Source organism: Hyperolius riggenbachi, chromosome 1 (assembly GCF_040937935.1).
Source record: "Hyperolius riggenbachi isolate aHypRig1 chromosome 1, aHypRig1.pri, whole genome shotgun sequence".
NCBI classification, from domain to species: Eukaryota; Metazoa; Chordata; class Amphibia; order Anura; family Hyperoliidae; genus Hyperolius; species Hyperolius riggenbachi.
This window is the reverse complement of record NC_090646.1, coordinates 294,496,736-294,513,522: the sequence shown is the minus strand read 5'-3', so window position 1 is coordinate 294,513,522 and position 16,787 is coordinate 294,496,736. Positions and strand designations below refer to the sequence as shown.

The 16,787-nt window shown below is 40.3% G+C and overlaps 1 protein-coding gene across 4 annotated transcripts in view; it reads left to right on the top strand.

The window, feature by feature from the left end:
* The window catches only part of TMPRSS9 (transmembrane serine protease 9), a 394,042-nt gene that overhangs the window by 228,447 nt on the left and 148,808 nt on the right, over nucleotides 1-16,787 (top strand). For all 4 annotated transcript variants that reach the window (XM_068233739.1, XM_068233736.1, XM_068233737.1 and 1 more), the window contains 3 exons: nucleotides 409-450; nucleotides 3,233-3,346; nucleotides 9,292-9,463. In XM_068233739.1, the coding sequence (XP_068089840.1) occupies nucleotides 409-450; nucleotides 3,233-3,346; nucleotides 9,292-9,463 (328 nt within the window). The remainder of the gene's footprint in view (nucleotides 1-408; nucleotides 451-3,232; nucleotides 3,347-9,291; nucleotides 9,464-16,787) is intronic.

Below are 16,787 nucleotides of genomic sequence, written 5' to 3'. Positions count from 1 at the left end.
AAGTGGAGGAGGTTCGAGTCGACCACCAGAGCAGGTAATGTATAAGGCCTCCGACTTCTGCTGCACTTACTTTGGGCATAAGTCTGGGCCCCCCAGCTTACGCAGACAGATCTCTGCAGGGTGGCCCGGCCAGCTATAGTTACACCCCTGCTAGGACTCTCACTACAAGCTCACAGGCAGTACTTGTAGACTGCAGTGAGAACTGGTAAATTGTTCACTTTTCCCTTATAGTTCCCTTATACACCAAGCTTTGCTTTTTTTAGTAGGAGGGCTTTTTGGTCCCTTTTATCCCCCTATACATTCCTAGTAGTTTGGGTCACCCTGAGCTGCTTGGTTACTCAGTTCCTTTATAGTTACTGTAGATGGTGATACAATAATATTACAACCTTGTTTTTCATTTCTCTACAGATGATAAAGGCCTCTCCTTTTACTCTATAGGTCTAAAGTCAGGTAAGCTAATAAACTACTGAGCATTTGCCTGCATTTATGTTGTCCGCTTTTACGCCACGTTAGAAAGAGGCCGTTACACTGCAACTCACTACTGTGAACGTGGCCTCAATCTCAATTTAAGGAACCAGAGTCGAAAAGAGTAGAAGAAATGGGGGATGAGGCATGTATGGGGAGTTGTCCTGATGTACCCTGTTCTCCTCCATCCCGCTCCTTTATTCAAGTAATTTAAAAACAAACAAGGGATGAGCATGCATAGTTACAGCAATTAATATTGCTCGTAAGACCACTATTGGTACAGACAGGGGGGATAGGTCATAGACCTGAAGTAATAACTAGGAACACCAAAGAAAAAGAGCACCCCTTATTATCATTATATACAATGTTATGCACTTTCTATGAAAACATTGGTCAGGAGGCCAAAAAAGTAAATGCAAATGTCTTTATTAATACCAGCTACAAAAAATTAAAAACAAAACAGCCGTGCCTAGGTCATAGGCCCCTAATATAATTAAATATAATTATATTATATTAGGGGCCTATGACCTAGGCACGGCTGTTTTGTTTTTAATTTTTTTTGTACCTGGTATTAATAAAGACTTTTGCAGTTACTTTTTTGGCCTCCTGACCAATGTTTTCATAGAAAGTGCATAACATTGTATATAATGATAAAACGGGGTGCTCTTTTTCTTTGGTGTTCCTTTATTCAAGTAAATGCCCCCCGGCAGCCTGAGCCGGGTCTGGCATTAGTGCGCAGGCGCTGGCCCAGCTGCACGTGTCCTAAGTCGCGCAACCGTGGCCAGAAACCCTCTGCACATGACGTAGCTGTGACGTCATGTGCATGCACAGAACACTTCCGGATGCGGGCGCGTGATATAGGACGCTCGCAGCCGTGCCAGCGCCTGCGCACTAATGCCCGACCCGGCCGCTCCGAAAGAGAAGGGGCATTTATCAGCCAAAGCAGGGGGACGGAGGAGAATGAGGGGAGCGGTGAGCATCAGGACAGCTCCCCGTACATGCCTGCTCCTCCCCCCGGTTCTCCTACTCTTTTCGGCTCTGGTATCGCTTAATGTATAAAAATGCTGAGATGGGAGTGAATGCTTGTATACTATGTGTTTTGGCACTTTAATAAATATCAGTTCTGGGAACTGCATTACCAGAGCATTGGCATTTTAAAACAAGTGCAGGGAGAAGCTTCAAAACTGATCAGAAGGATGGAAGGTCTCACTTCACTTACCAGTAAACTGTGACTATTATATGAGAAAGTGGGCATAGACCCATAAATGTGTTTCCAATGTGTAGTAAGTGTGGTGGCTGGATAGTGAAATGGTTAAAGGCTCTGCCTCTTACACAGGAGACCTGGGTTAGAATCTCGGCTCTGCCTGTTAAGTAAACCAGCACCTATTCAGTAGGAGACCTTGGGCAAGTCTCCCTAACACTGCTACTGCCTACAGAGCGTGTCCTAGTGGCTGCAGCTCTGATGCTTTGAGTCCGCCAGGAGAAAAGCGCGATATAAATGTTCTGTGTTTGTTAGTAAAACTTTTTTCAATTACTTTAGTGTCATCATTGAGGTAAGCCACCTCTTTTTTTTTTTCAGTTTTAGCCGTTTTTCAAGGAGTACTGTAATGAAAAAAAGAGTTTCCCCCATCGCAGCTAACTTCCAGTGTTTGCGACTGTAATGTTGCAGGCCACTGCGGCATATGTGAGGGGGGGGGGGGCAGGGGGGGTTAAAGCACCAGGCAAGTTAAACACTTTTTTTCTTTACAGTGCTCATTTCATGCAGTATTATATCTTATCCCCTTTGTTCTATAAATACACTGTCTCTCCTCAGTCAACTCCAACTTTTTGTGACCATATGTACTTCAGCACACTAGGGGCCATATGCAATTCACTTTTTCTCCTGAGTTTTCTCCTAGGAGATCATTTTTCATCCTCAATTTAAATTGAGTTTTCAGTACATTGCAATGGAAAAAAGTACCACAAAGTAGGCGAAAACGTACTGTCAAAATGATGTACTTGTTTGCTTGCTGTGGGTGTAAAAGGCATTTTACTTACATTAACTTGTACATGTTAAGAGGCTCTAGCATGACGCTTTAATGCAGCGGCTTGCCGCTAAGAGGTTAAGCAACAGTTTCTAAGTGAAATGCTGGGCATGGAGCTGTCTTTAGTACCACACAAGAAATGTTTCATTATTATTTTTTATAAAATGAAATACAATTATGCAGCTCTCCCTCCCAACGAAGCTTTTTTAACCCCTTTATACTTAACTCCAGCTAGTATGGTTACGTCAGACAGCCATAAACCCTTCAGCCCCCCAGCACACCAGCCAGCATGGTATATATATTTATTTTTTTACATTTCCACCATAAACATAGTAAAAAAAATCTCAAACTGCACTATTCTGAGACGAGCAACAAGTCTTATCACCTGGATAAAGTTGATGATAAATTTAGCGCTCATTTGCCCTCACTTTTAATGTTAACGCCTCCCCACATCATATCTACTAATTGAATCAGCCCAAAAGAACTCGTGGACAATATTTTTTTTGTATATACTGCCAGGGAAGCTAATATTTGCATTTGCATATTTGAAGGAAGTAATCATGTCTTGTTACTTCAAGATGCAGATAGCGTCACATATTTGTGGTAAGCATTAAAGACAAGATGCTTTTAATGACTTGCCGTCCTATTTTTTAAAAAATTCCCTCTTAGCCTATTTTTGATTTCTTACTTATTAATATTTACTCAATTCAGTCTGATACTTTATTATTTTTGTATTTTCACAGGAAGCTGCCCATCTCAGTTATATTCCTGCAAGAACAGCCAATGCATCTTCAAGCAAAACCCAGAGTGCGATAGTATGCATGACTGCAAGGATGGATCAGATGAAAAGAACTGCAGTGAGTTTTTCAAAAATAGCTTTGGTCCAACTGGTGCAGTTGTATGATTAATATTGAAATGTATTCCTACAAATTGCATAAAGCTATATTGTGTTTGAATTATATTAAAGAGACACTGAAGCGAAAAAAAAAATTATGATATTATGATTTGTATGTGTAGTACAGCTAAGAAATAAAACATTAAGATCAGATACATCAGTCTAATTGTTTTCAGTACAGGAAGATTTAAGAAACTCCAGTTGTTATCTCTATGCAAAAAAGCCATTAATCTCTACGACTAAGTTAGTCGTGGAGAGGGCTGTAATCTGACTTTTATTATCTCAACTGTAAGTGAACTGTTTTCTTTTTATCTGCTAGAGGAGAAGTCATTACTTCACAGACTGCTTTGAAAGACTTATTTTGAAAGCTTAGTGTTGTGTAATCTGCACATATTAGAGAATGATGCAATGTTAGAAAAAACACTATATACCTGAAAATAAAAGTATGAGAATATTTTCTTTGCTGCTAATCTTCTAGTAATTATTCATAGTACACAACCAATTCATTATATCATATATTTTTTTTCGCTTCAGTGTCTCTTTAAATAAGAACTACAAACAGAAGCAAATTTACCAATATTATTTTGTTATATCTGGCTGGGCACTAACTGAAGGGACTGCTTGAAGGTACTGTAACACATAGCAACATGGTGGACAGACACTAGCTGGAGTCACTACAGAGGGATACACTAAGTGAGGCCCTATAACGGAGGCACTATGGCAGGAATCAGTAATGGAGGGCACTATGATAGGAAACAATATGTATGGATATATTATTGGTTAGTTTTGTGTTTTATCCGGATCTTAAAATGTGTTGTGGGCAAAAGGCTGTATATGTTAATTAATACACTAACTATAGTACCTTCCTGTTGTTCATAATATCTGCATATGACTGGAATTTTCCATTTGTAGGTAATATCTGTATGTCTTTAGAAAGGGTGTGTTCAGGGGCGTAGCAATAGGGGGTGCAGCGGTAGCGACCGCATCGGGGCCCTTGGGCCAGAGGGGCCCCGAAGGGCCCTCCCTCAACTACAGTATTCGCTCTCTATTGGTCCTGTGCTCATAATAATCACTTCTATATATACATTGAGTAGTGGTAAACATTAACAAGCTCTTCCCCATGCCCTTCTTGCACCTCTGACACTGTAGTTGCCATTGTCAGGTTTTGGTGCACCGTATCAATTGTTATGTATAGAGTGCCTGGGGGGCCCCATTGTAAAACTTGCATCGGGGCCCACAGCTCCTTAGCTACGCCACTGTGTGTGTTATTAGTAATATTTGCAAGTCATTGCTATCTGTGCATTTTTGGTATTCTCTGATTCTCAGTGGTATCTGCATGCCATTTATAATACCTATCTTTATTATTATACAGGTGAAACTCAAAAAGCTAAAATGTCGTGCAATTATTTTAGTAATTCAACTTAAAATGTGAAACTAATATATGAAATAGACTCATAACATGCAAAGCGAGATACAGTACAGTGGGATGCGAAAGTTTGGGCAACCTTGTTAATTGTCATTATTTTCCTGTATAAATTGTTGGTTGTTATGATAAAAAATGTCAGTTAAATATCTCATATAGGAGACACACACAGTGATATTCGAGAAGTGAAATGAAGTTTATTGGATTTACAGAAAGTGTGCACTAATTGTTGAAATAAAATTAGGCAGGTGCATAAATTTGGGCACTGTTGTCATTTTATTGATTCCAAAACCTTTAGAACTAATTATTGAAACTCAAATTCGCTTGGTAAGCTCAGTGACCCCTGACCTACATACACAGGTGAATCCAATCATGAGAAAGAGCATTTAAGGGGGTCAATTGTAAGTTTCCCTCCTCTTTTAATTTTCTCTGAAGAGTAGCATCATGGGGGTCTCAAAACAACTCTCAAATGACCTGAAGACAAAGATTGTTCACCATCATGGTTTAGGGGAAGGATACAGAAAGCCGCCTCAGAGATTTCAACTGTCTTTTTCCACAGTTAGGAACATATGAAGGAAATGGAAGACCACGGGATCAGTTCAAGTTAAGGCTCAAAGTGGCAGACCAAGAAAAATCTTTAAACCCACAGGGCAGCACCAATGACCTACAACATCATCTTTCTGCAGATGGAGTCACTGTGCGTCGTTCAACCATTCGGTGCACTTTACACAAGGAGATGCTGTATGCGAGAGTGATGCAGAGGAAGCCTTTTCTCCGCCCGCAGCACAAACATAGCCACTTGAGGTATGCTAAAACACATTTGGACAAGCCAGCTTCATTTTGGAATAAGGTGCTGTGGACCTATGAAACTAAAATTGAGTTATTTGGGCATAACAAGGGGCGTTATGCATTAGGGAAAACACATCATTCCAAGAAAAACATCTGCTACTTTCAGTAAAATATGGTGATGGTTCCATCATGCTGTGGGGCTGTGTGGCTAGAGCAGGGACTGGGACTCTTGTCAAAGTTGAGGGACGCATGGATTCCACTCAGTATCAGCAGATTCTGGAGACCAATGTCCAGGGATCAGTGACAAAGCTGAAGCTGCGACAGGGCTGGATCTTTCAACAAGACAACGACCCTAAACACTGCTCAAAATCTACTAAGGCATTCATGCAGAGGAACAAGTATGTTCTGGAATGGCCATCTCAGTCCCCAGACCTGAATATAATTGAAAATCTGTGGTGTGAGTTAAAGAGAGCTGTCCATGTTTGGAAGCCATCAAACCTGAATGAACGAGAGATGTTTTGTAAAGAGGAATGGTCCAATATAATAGAAAATATGTGGTGGGAGTTAAAGAGAGCTGTCCATGTTTGGAAGCCATCAAACCCGAATGAACTAGAGATGTTTTGTTAAGAGGAATGGTCCAAAATACCTTCAACCAGAATCCAGACTCTCATTGGAACCTACAGGAAGTGTTTAGAGGCTGTAATTTCTGCAAAAGAAGGAGCTACTAAATATTGATTTCATTTCTTTTTTTGTGGTGCCTAAATTTATGCAACTGCCTAATTTTGTTTAAACAATTATTGTACACTTTCTGTAAATCTCAAAAAACTTCATTTTACTTCTCAGATATCACTGTGTGTGTCTTCTATATGATATATTTAACCGACATTTTTTATTGTTACAACCAACAATTTATACAGGAAAATCATAACGAATAACAAGGTTGCCCAAACTTTCGCATCCCACTGTATTTCAAGCCTTTGTTATCATCAATCAAATCTCAGACCATTAGAATATTGTAAAAAATGTTCAATATTCAGGCTCTAATCAGCTAATTAATCCAAAACACCTGCAAAGGGTTCTTATTTCACATATTAGTTTCAACGTTTAAGTTGAATAACTGAAATAAATTTACTTTTGCATGATATTCTAATTTTTCGTGTTTCACCTGTAATTTGCTTGTTGTTATATCTGTCTATCATTAATATCTGTGAGTTATTAGTAATTTCTGCACATAAATTAATTTAGCCTTTTTTGCTTACTTAGTAAATTATTATGTATTTGCCATGTTTTTTTCCCCTCCATATACATTTTTTACAAGTCTGTATGTTTTTCCATAAGATCAAGTGTGACAGAGTGACCTGAGGATCAGTAATGCTTGCTCCTTGCCAAACAGTGTTAGCAAGTGTGCCACATATGTCCAGTGCCAATAGCATGTAACCTAGGTTAACATAATTGTATATTATAGATATCATTTGTGTTGCGCACAATTAGTCATAACTTTTTGCCTTGACACACTATGCCTCCATTGGAGCCCAGAGGTGCCCTAGATCTGCTGGATCCCTGACAATGGCGATGCTCCTGAGGAAAACATAATTCCCCTCTTGTCTTGAATACTGTTTATACTGTTTAGTGTTTTTTTCAGTATATCTGATTTAGTATTGAAGGGGCACTATGGCGAAAAATGTTAAAATGTAAAATATGTGCAAACATAAACAATATCAGTTACTTTTCTCCTATGTTGCTGTCACTTACAGTAGGTAGTAGAAATCTGACAGAAGCGACAGGTTTTGGACTAGCCCATCTCTTCATAGGGGATTCTCAGGGATTTATTTATTTTAAAAAGCACTTAGCGAATGGCAGTTGCTTTGTCCAACTGCCGAAAAACTGTGTAGGGAGCAGGGAAGCTGGCCAGTATCATTGTTTAAATCCTTTTTAGGAAATATCTTAATAAAGAATAAAAGCCTTGCTGAGAATCCACCATGAGGAGATGGACTAGTCCAAAACCTGTCGCTTCTGTCAGATTTCTACTACCTAATGTAAGTGAGAGCAACATAGGAGAAAAGTAATTTATGGCTCATTTTACTCTGGAAAAAAGGTACATCTTATTTGTCTTTTGTTTGCACATATTTTAAATTTAAATTTTTTTCGCCATAGTGCCCCTTTAAGAATTATCTACAGCATACATAAGCAACTAGCTTGTACATTTTTCTATTTTGGTTGTGAACAGGTTCATCAGCTGCAGTACTATGTACATATTGACAATCTCAAGACTTCTTGTTTAAAATATTTTTGTAACAAAAATTCAATGTCTAGAGGAGTCCTGTGAAAACATCCTCTAAAACTGATATTGAATAGGATGAAGCTGTTTTTATAGATGTAGACATCTCACATATGCAGGGCCGGTTCCAGACTTTTTGTTGCCTGAGGCAAACTTGTGAGAATGCACCCCCCCCCCCCCCAGTATAGGTAGCTAGTATAATTGCCCCAGTGCCTGCCCACTCCCCCCTCCCTCCCTCCCCGTGGCTGCCACTGTGTTACCTTCTGAACTGGTGGGGGGCGGCAGCTTTCTCTACGATCTTCCCCGGCCCTTCTCCTTTGTAATAGAAGATTTCTGAACTTCCGATCAGACAGGCACAGCAGTGCAACCCAGCTGCTGTGCAAAGGAAACAGAATAGCAGTTCCCATGGTAACGCAATATACATGAACTACTTACTTCCTGTATATCGCCGCTGAAGACAAGACAAGACAAGACAAATAACATTTATATCGCGCTTTTCTCCTGGCGGACTCAAAGCGCCAGAGCAGCAGCCACTAGGGCGCGCTCTATAGGCAGTAGCAGTGTTAGGAAGACTTGCCTAAGGTCTCCTACTGAATAGGTGCTGGCTTACTGAAGGGAACTGCTATTCTGTTTCCCTGCACAGCAGCTGGATTGCGCTTCTGTGCCTGTCTGATCGGAACTTCAGAAGTCTTCTATGATGCAGGAGAGGTGCCAGAGAGGATCATAGAGGATGCGGCCGCCACTGCCAGCTCAGAAGGCAACAGCGGCAGCTGCGGGGAGGAAGGGGGGGCGGGCAAGATGCCTCAGAGAGGGAGGGGGGGCAGTCATGATGCCACCCCAGGGCCCATTGCCGCCTGAGGAACCAGCCTCACTCAGCATCATGGGCAACCCAGCACTGCACATATGTTTCACATTTTGGTATTTAGATGAAGCGTTTTTTTGAGTTATGTTATAGATTACATATTTTGGCTGTGTATTCTTTGTTTGTATATATTTGAATCTGTTATTCTTGCAATACATATAGTTTTGTATAGCTATCACCCTCTTGATATTGAAAGACCCTTGCTTTAGTTTATACAATGATGTGATAATAGTGCTGCTTAATAGCAGTTGAGGGTGTAGCTGCAATTGTTTTGTGTGAGCTTAAGAGCAATGCTTAGTATAAAAGACATATGCTGGCTAGAGGTCCTTTTTTAAGTATTGAACTGACTTTTAATTTAAATGATCTAAATACCATGCTTCAGATTTTTTTTTTCTGCTTCCTAGTTTTCTAATGTTTTCTTTTTGCTGATATAGAAGCAAATTTTCACAACTATTTTCTAACTATTTACTTGCAATATTTATCTCATTTTTTATTTAAAAGCTCTGCTAATTTGATATTTTTTAACTATTTTTTTTTTTTCATTTTAATCTAAAGATTGTGGAACACGACCTGCAGTGCAGAAATCCAACAGAATAGTTGGTGGTTCAGATGCCAGTAAGGGAGAATTCCCATGGCAAGTAAGTCTAAGGGAGAACAATGAGCACTTCTGTGGGGCCACCATTATCAGCGGCAAGTGGCTGGTGTCTGCTGCCCACTGCTTTAATGAGTAAGTATGACTGGATTTTCCTAACTATTGAACAAGCAGATGGGGTTTCTCCAAAACAATAACAAATATTAACACAATAAAATAAGATAACAATGCCTACTTTTTTAGTTTGGCACTACATCTAAATTGTAAAACTCCTTTTACTGTGCCAGTGTGAAAACTATGTGCCAGGTGTACTCTAGTCTACAGGATATTTTTTATTTCTTAAAAAAAAGCAAAAAACAGGGACTTACAATCAATGAACTTTACACACCTCGCTCCAAACCGCTGTAAAGTGTCTATAGACTTTGTCCTCATGTCACAAATGTTCCTTATGTTCCATTTATTCAGTGCAGGTCTTCATTGCTGTATGTTTTAAATTCACACGCTCACTCTACTAAAGATTGCAGAAGAGTCTGCCAGGGTCTGGCAAAATCTATTTAAAAACACTTTTTAGTACATTGTTACATAGTTATTTGGGTTGAAAAAAGACATACGTCGATCAAGTTCACTCAGAAAATAAAGTACAACCAAATTCGGTGCTACATCGTTGGTACGACCAAAATGCATGACTTTTGCTACATCGTTGGTACGATCAAAATGCAGGACTTTTTTTTTTCAACATTGACTTTCATCTGCCATTTATGTGCCTATATAGCCATCCTATCCAGATCCTGTTGCAATATGACACTATCTTCCTGAGAGTTGATAATTCTGCACAATTTAGTATTATCTGCAAAAATAGCAGCATTGCTTTCTACTTTATGTACTAGGTCATTAATAAATAAATTGAAGAGTACTGGAACCAGTACTGACCCCTGTGGAACCCCACTGTTAACAGTCACCCATTTTGAATATGGTCCATTGACCACAACTTTTTGCTTTTTGTCCATTAGCCAGTTCTCTATCCATGCACACAGAGTCTTCCCCAGTCCATGCATCCTCAACTTTTGCCCCAGATTGTTGTGGGGACCAGTATTGAAGGCTTTGAAAAGGCAAAGTATATCACATCTACAGCATTCTCAATATCTGCACTAGCATTCACCACCTCATGAAAGCTAAGCATATTAATCAAACAAGATCTGTTCTTTGTAAAACCCTTGCTGATACTGAGAAATAATATTATTTTCTGTGATGAAGTCTTGTATAGCATCTCTTAGGAACCCCTCAAATATTTTGCACACAACTTATGGTAAGTTTACAGGTCTATAATATCCCGGATTTCCTCATGATTTTTTGCCTTTTTAAATAATGGGAAAATGTGGGCTGTACACCAATCTATTGGACCTATCCCACTTGAAAGAGTCACAAAAGATAAGATAAAGGGGTTTATCTATAACTAAATGTAATTCCCTTAGCACCCAAGGATGTATGCCATCCGGGCCAGGTGCCTTATCTGTTATGACGAAACATCATATCACCACTAGTTCATGAACTGAATCCACCCTACTCAAGTAAAATATTAAACTAGCCACTCACTATCCTTCATGAGGGAGTGTGTTGCTCAGCACTAAGCCAAATATAATATTTATACATTTGTATATGTTAGCAAAATTGTGCCGTTTGGGTGTAACAGAGTAGGTTTTCTTATTAGGAGAAAGGGTTAAGTACAAAGAAGCTATGTAAACATAGAAGAGGTGTTGTGTTCAGTAGTCAAAGAGGCAGGATAACTAAAACTAGTTTTATTTACAGGATTCACCAACTCTCTGTATAAGCAGTATCTTTACTCTGTGTTCCTAGGCAGAACATAACAGGAACCAATGACCCACAACAGTCCACATAATCTTATCCACCAATACAAGTAGAGCAGTGCCATCTACAGGACAACTGTATAAACACAACAGGAGGTTAAATTGTAAAGTGGCTGTCATAAAAAAAAAAATCTTGATTTATGTCACAGGCTTCATTTTCAGCCTAAGGTGGCTTAATCATCAATAGACAAATATGTCCTTTAATCCTATGTCCTAGGACCTTCAGTCCATTTTCAGATCTCACGTAACCAACAAATGCACATACATGACAGAAAATATAACTAGAAAGCAGAAACCTCTTGGCCAAGTGGTTACATAACATGCACAGGTCTAATTTAACTAGTTGCTTTTTTGGGTGTGACTCGTGTCCAAATTTTCCTCCATAAACATTCCAGGACGTGAGAGTCACACCTTGCACTAATCTCACTGCCGCTCTTGTGCGCATATGCACATGTCGTTTCCATGCATGCATAGTTTAAAAGTGAATGATTTCTCTATAGATTTCTATTTATCTCTCTTTTTTTTTTTTTTTTTTTTTTTTTAAGTTTCACAGATTTAAAGTGACTGTGAGACACTAAATAATAAAGTGTTATGGGGGCGAGGCAAATAATGTATTTTGAGGTTCACATGCACTAATGGACCGCCACTCACTTACTATATAAATCTTTATTATATCAAAGGTGATTTTACACAACAATAATTCCCTTCAAGCCCCCACCCCTTAAAAATCCCATCCCACGCTGGATTAACAGGAGCGCTCCTGGTCACACCATACACATCCAACCTTCATTCATCAACCATAGAATATTCCAATCCCTAATGGCTAATCAAATGGAGGTGATTGCATGACAACAATTCCGCCAAGGCAAGTCCGCCTATCTGTATTCACTCCGGAATATACAAATTTAATAATTCCTCATGCAGCACTTTGTCACAGTTCAGAGAATATCTTCAGCAACTGCGCCCAACCTCTGCAAATCACATATCTTTCAATGCTTCCTTATGGAGTTAATCACAGGCTTCCCTCGACACACCATACCATCATGAGCCCTCTGGCTCTCCACAAGGCTGTATGGCCTCTAGGGTGTTTCCCTCAGCATAAAGGTGTTACCTTCTCGCTGCCTCAGTTGATGGTCGTCAAGGCTTCTGACTGCGGCGTCCCGCAGTATACAGGTACCTGTGTGTGTGTGATATTTTGCCGGCTTGTAACGTGTCATGCATCCCCTTCGTGCAGACGCCTGGAGTAGCTCTCCACCACCAGCGTATTGGCCACGCCCACATACGCGTTACGCCCACCAACGTGAGCTTCGTCGGTGTGATGACGCTGTGACTGGGTCATAGCGGGAACACCCTCTTCTATTTATAACAAAACTGTCTTCCTTCCACGCCTCCTTCTGGATCACTTCTGATTCTGCGCTCTATATCCTTATTGTGACTTTACTCCACAAATCCATCTTCTGATGTTATAGATAGTGCACTATCCAGGAACATGGCTACATGTCATAGAACCAATAGGGTCTCAAAGTTCGTGCTGTATAAAGTTTAGTAATCTGGCGCCTCTTTATTATTTTTATTTTCTTCATGGTGATTGCAGATATTTCAGTTGTCAAATATGTAGTGCATTTTTATACTCATATCTATCCCTTTTCCTCATTACTGTCCCATTTGCCACCATTAGCCTCCAAGCGGCCTGCACTTCTGCAGGCAGCTTCATGCATTCTCATCTGCATCTTCCATAGGGATCTTCTCATCACGCCTATTCCAGGGATACATACAACCAATCTGCACACCATCCATGACACCTATTTCCTAGTTCTCAATTCAAGCATCCACAGCACCAATATTTATACATTTCGCAGCATCCCTGCAATCCAGATTAGTTCTTAGGAATGGTCACACCTAATCCAAACCCACTTATTCATAGAGGGGGAACAAATGCATATACTCCTAACAAAAACTACTGATTTACCCATATTCCTTCAAGAAAAGGACTAAATTCAACTCAGAATTGAGTCCTCATCGGATTAAAGTTCCCAAGGTGTAAATCCATCTATTCTCTATCTGGTATAGTAATTTTTCAAAATCTCCTCCCCTTGTACTCCTTATTGGTTTAATAATACATTTGTACCTCAAACAATCTGGATTGCTATCATGAAATACCGCGAAATGTGTACCCAGCGGGCTTTTTTCATCCGCAGCAGCAATGTTTCCTACATGTTCTCCAATTCTTTCCTTAATCTTTCTCTTTGTTTTCCCTATATACTTCAGTCCGCAAGGGCAAGTAATCATGTATATCACACCCTCAGAGTTACAGTTCACAAAGCTCCTGATGTCATATTTTTTATTTCCTTTCGAATTTTCAAACTCATTTGTTTTATCCACTAATTTGCAATACCTACAAGACCCACATGGGAACATCCCAACTGGAATGGGGCCCAAAAACCCTCTCCCCCAGTTTGGGTCTATATTTTTGGAATGCACCTCAGCCTTCACCAAAGCGTCTTTAAGATTTGGGGCCCTTCTTGGGGTCATAAGCGGATAAGGGCCTACGATTTTAGAAAGATCAGGATCCAAACTCAGGATATGCCAGTGTTTTTCCAACACCTTCCTGAGTTGGGGCCAGTGAGACCCATACGTAGTTATGAATCTCACCTTCCCTTGCCCTGGATTCTTTGTTTTGTTTTTCTTTCTCAGAACGCCGTCACGATCGATTGTACCGACCCGCTCTCTGGCATCGTCTAGTACTTGTTCAGGATACCCGCGTTTTTTGAAACGTTCACACATTTTCTCTACTTCTATCCCGAATTCTTCCTCTTCCGAACAATTCCGATGTATTCTCACGAGCTGTCCATAAGGTATACCCCATTTCTGACTCTTTGGGTGAAAGCTTGAGGCATAAAGATATGTGTTTCCTGCTGTCTCTTTCCTGAAAATGGTTGTCTCAAGTCTACCTCTTCTTTTCATTATCATCACGTCCAAAAAGGACAACTTATCATTTTCTATACTGTATGTTACCCTCAGGTTTCTGGAGTTAAGATTTAAATCCTCCAAAAATGTCACCAAATTGTTTCGTGGTCCCCTCCAGACGAGGAAGACGTCGTCTATGTAACGAAGCCAGAGGGCGGCGTGTGCGCCAAACAGGGGGTGGGTGTACACATCACCCCTCTCCCATGCCCCCAAATGCAGGCATGCATAGGCCGGCGCACACGCCGCCCCCATCGACGTCCCCCTCGTCTGTCGGTACATTGACCTGTCCGCCATAAAACAGTTATTTTGCAATACCAACTCCAACAGTTCAATCACTGTATTATTCCTATTGGACATCCATCCTCTGTATTGTGCTAGGAAATACCTAGCCGCCTCAATACCTACCTCATGAGGGACTGAAGTATATAGGGACTCTATGTCTACACTTACTAACAGGTCATCATCTTCAATCTGAAAATCCTTAATTAAGTTCAAAAGTTCAGTGGTATCTTTGATGAAGGATGGCAATTCCTCTACCAGGCCCTTTAGGTTCTCATCTATGAAAATTCCTACCTTTTCTAATGGTCCATTCATTGCAGCTACTATGGGTCTTCCCGGGGGATTATCCCTATCTTTATGGATTTTAGGTATTAAATATAATACCGGGATTTTGTAATGTTGTAACTTCATAAAATTATACTCAGCTGCTGAGATCGAACCTTCCGTTAAAGCTTGTTCCAAAATGCTGTCCCTTTTCTTAACTATCTTAGGGAATGGATTATCTCGTAATTTCATATATGTGTCCTGACAATTGAGCTGTCTCTCCATTTCTTTGAAATATGACTCTTTACTCCACAGGACAATGTTGCCCCCCTTGTCACTTCCACGGATAATGATGTCATCCGCCTCCTTCAATTCAAGAACTGCCTGTCTCTCCAAAGGGGATAGGTTATCATACCTTGGTCCCCAGTGTATAAATTCCAGGTCTCGACTGACCAAATCAGAAAAGACCTTAATATTTTTATCCATGGAGAGTGGAGGCATGTATCTTGACCGTTTTTTAAGATCCGAGTAGATCACAGCATCATCCATGATTTCGTGTGAGGGGGTGGGCGGGGGGACCCCTTCATCTATCAAACCCTCCAGATCTCTTAGTATTGACCTCTCCTCCAGGGATCTGATAGTTGGTGCATTGTCTAGGGTTTTTTCAGGTAAAGGGGACAAATTTTCTTTTTTGGCAAACATCTTTTTAAACAAAACATTTCTCAGAAAAAACTGGAAATCCTTGTATGTATCGAAGGGGTCTCCTCCACAGACTGGAGAGAAAGATAGTCCCTTGTTAAGCACTCTGGCTTCGTTACATAGACGACGTCTTCCTCGTCTGGAGGGGACCACGAAACAATTTGGTGACATTTTTGGAGGATTTAAATCTTAACTCCAGAAACCTGAGGGTAACATACAGTATAGAAAATGATAAGTTGTCCTTTTTGGACGTGATGATAATGAAAAGAAGAGGTAGACTTGAGACAACCATTTTCAGGAAAGAGACAGCAGGAAACACATATCTTCATGCCTCAAGCTTTCACCCAAAGAGTCAGAAATGGGGTATACCTTATGGACAGCTCGTGAGAATACGTCGGAATTGTTCGGAAGAGGAAGAATTCGGGATAGAAGTAGAGAAAATGTGTGAACGTTTCAAAAAACGCGGGTATCCTGAACAAGTACTAGACGATGCCAGAGAGCGGGTCGGTACAATCGATCGTGACGGCGTTCTGAGAAAGAAAAACAAAACAAAGAATCCAGGGCAAGGGAAGGTGAGATTCATAACTACGTATGGGTCTCACTGGCCCCAACTCAGGAAGGTGTTGGAAAAACACTGGCATATCCTGAGTTTGGATCCTGATCTTTCTAAAATCGTAGGCCCTTATCCGCTTATGACCCCAAGAAGGGCCCCAAATCTTAAAGACGCTTTGGTGAAGGCTGAGGTGCATTCCAAAAATATAGACCCAAACTGGGGGAGAGGGTTTTTGGGCCCCATTCCAGTTGGGATGTTCCCATGTGGGTCTTGTAGGTATTGCAAATTAGTGGATAAAACAAATGAGTTTGAAAATTCGAAAGGAAATAAAAAATATGACATCAGGAGCTTTGTGAACTGTAACTCTGAGGGTGTGATATACATGATTACTTGCCCTTGCGGACTGAAGTATATAGGGAAAACAAAGAGAAAGATTAAGGAAAGAATTGGAGAACATGTAGGAAACATTGCTGCTGCGGATGAAAAAAGCCCGCTGGGTACACATTTCGCGGTATTTCATGATAGCAATCCAGATTGTTTGAGGTACAAATGTATTATTAAACCAATAAGGAGTACAAGGGGAGGAGATTTTAAAAAATTATTATACCAGATAGAGAATAGATGGATTTACACCTTGGGAACTTTAATCCGATGAGGACTCAATTCTGAGTTGAATTTAGTCCTTTTCTTGAAGGAATATGGGTAAATCAGTAGTTTTTGTTAGGAGTATATGCATTTGTTCCCCCTCTATGAATAAGTGGGTTTGGATTAGGTGTGACCATTCCTAAGAACTAATCTGGATTGCAGGGATGCTGCGAAATGTATAAATATT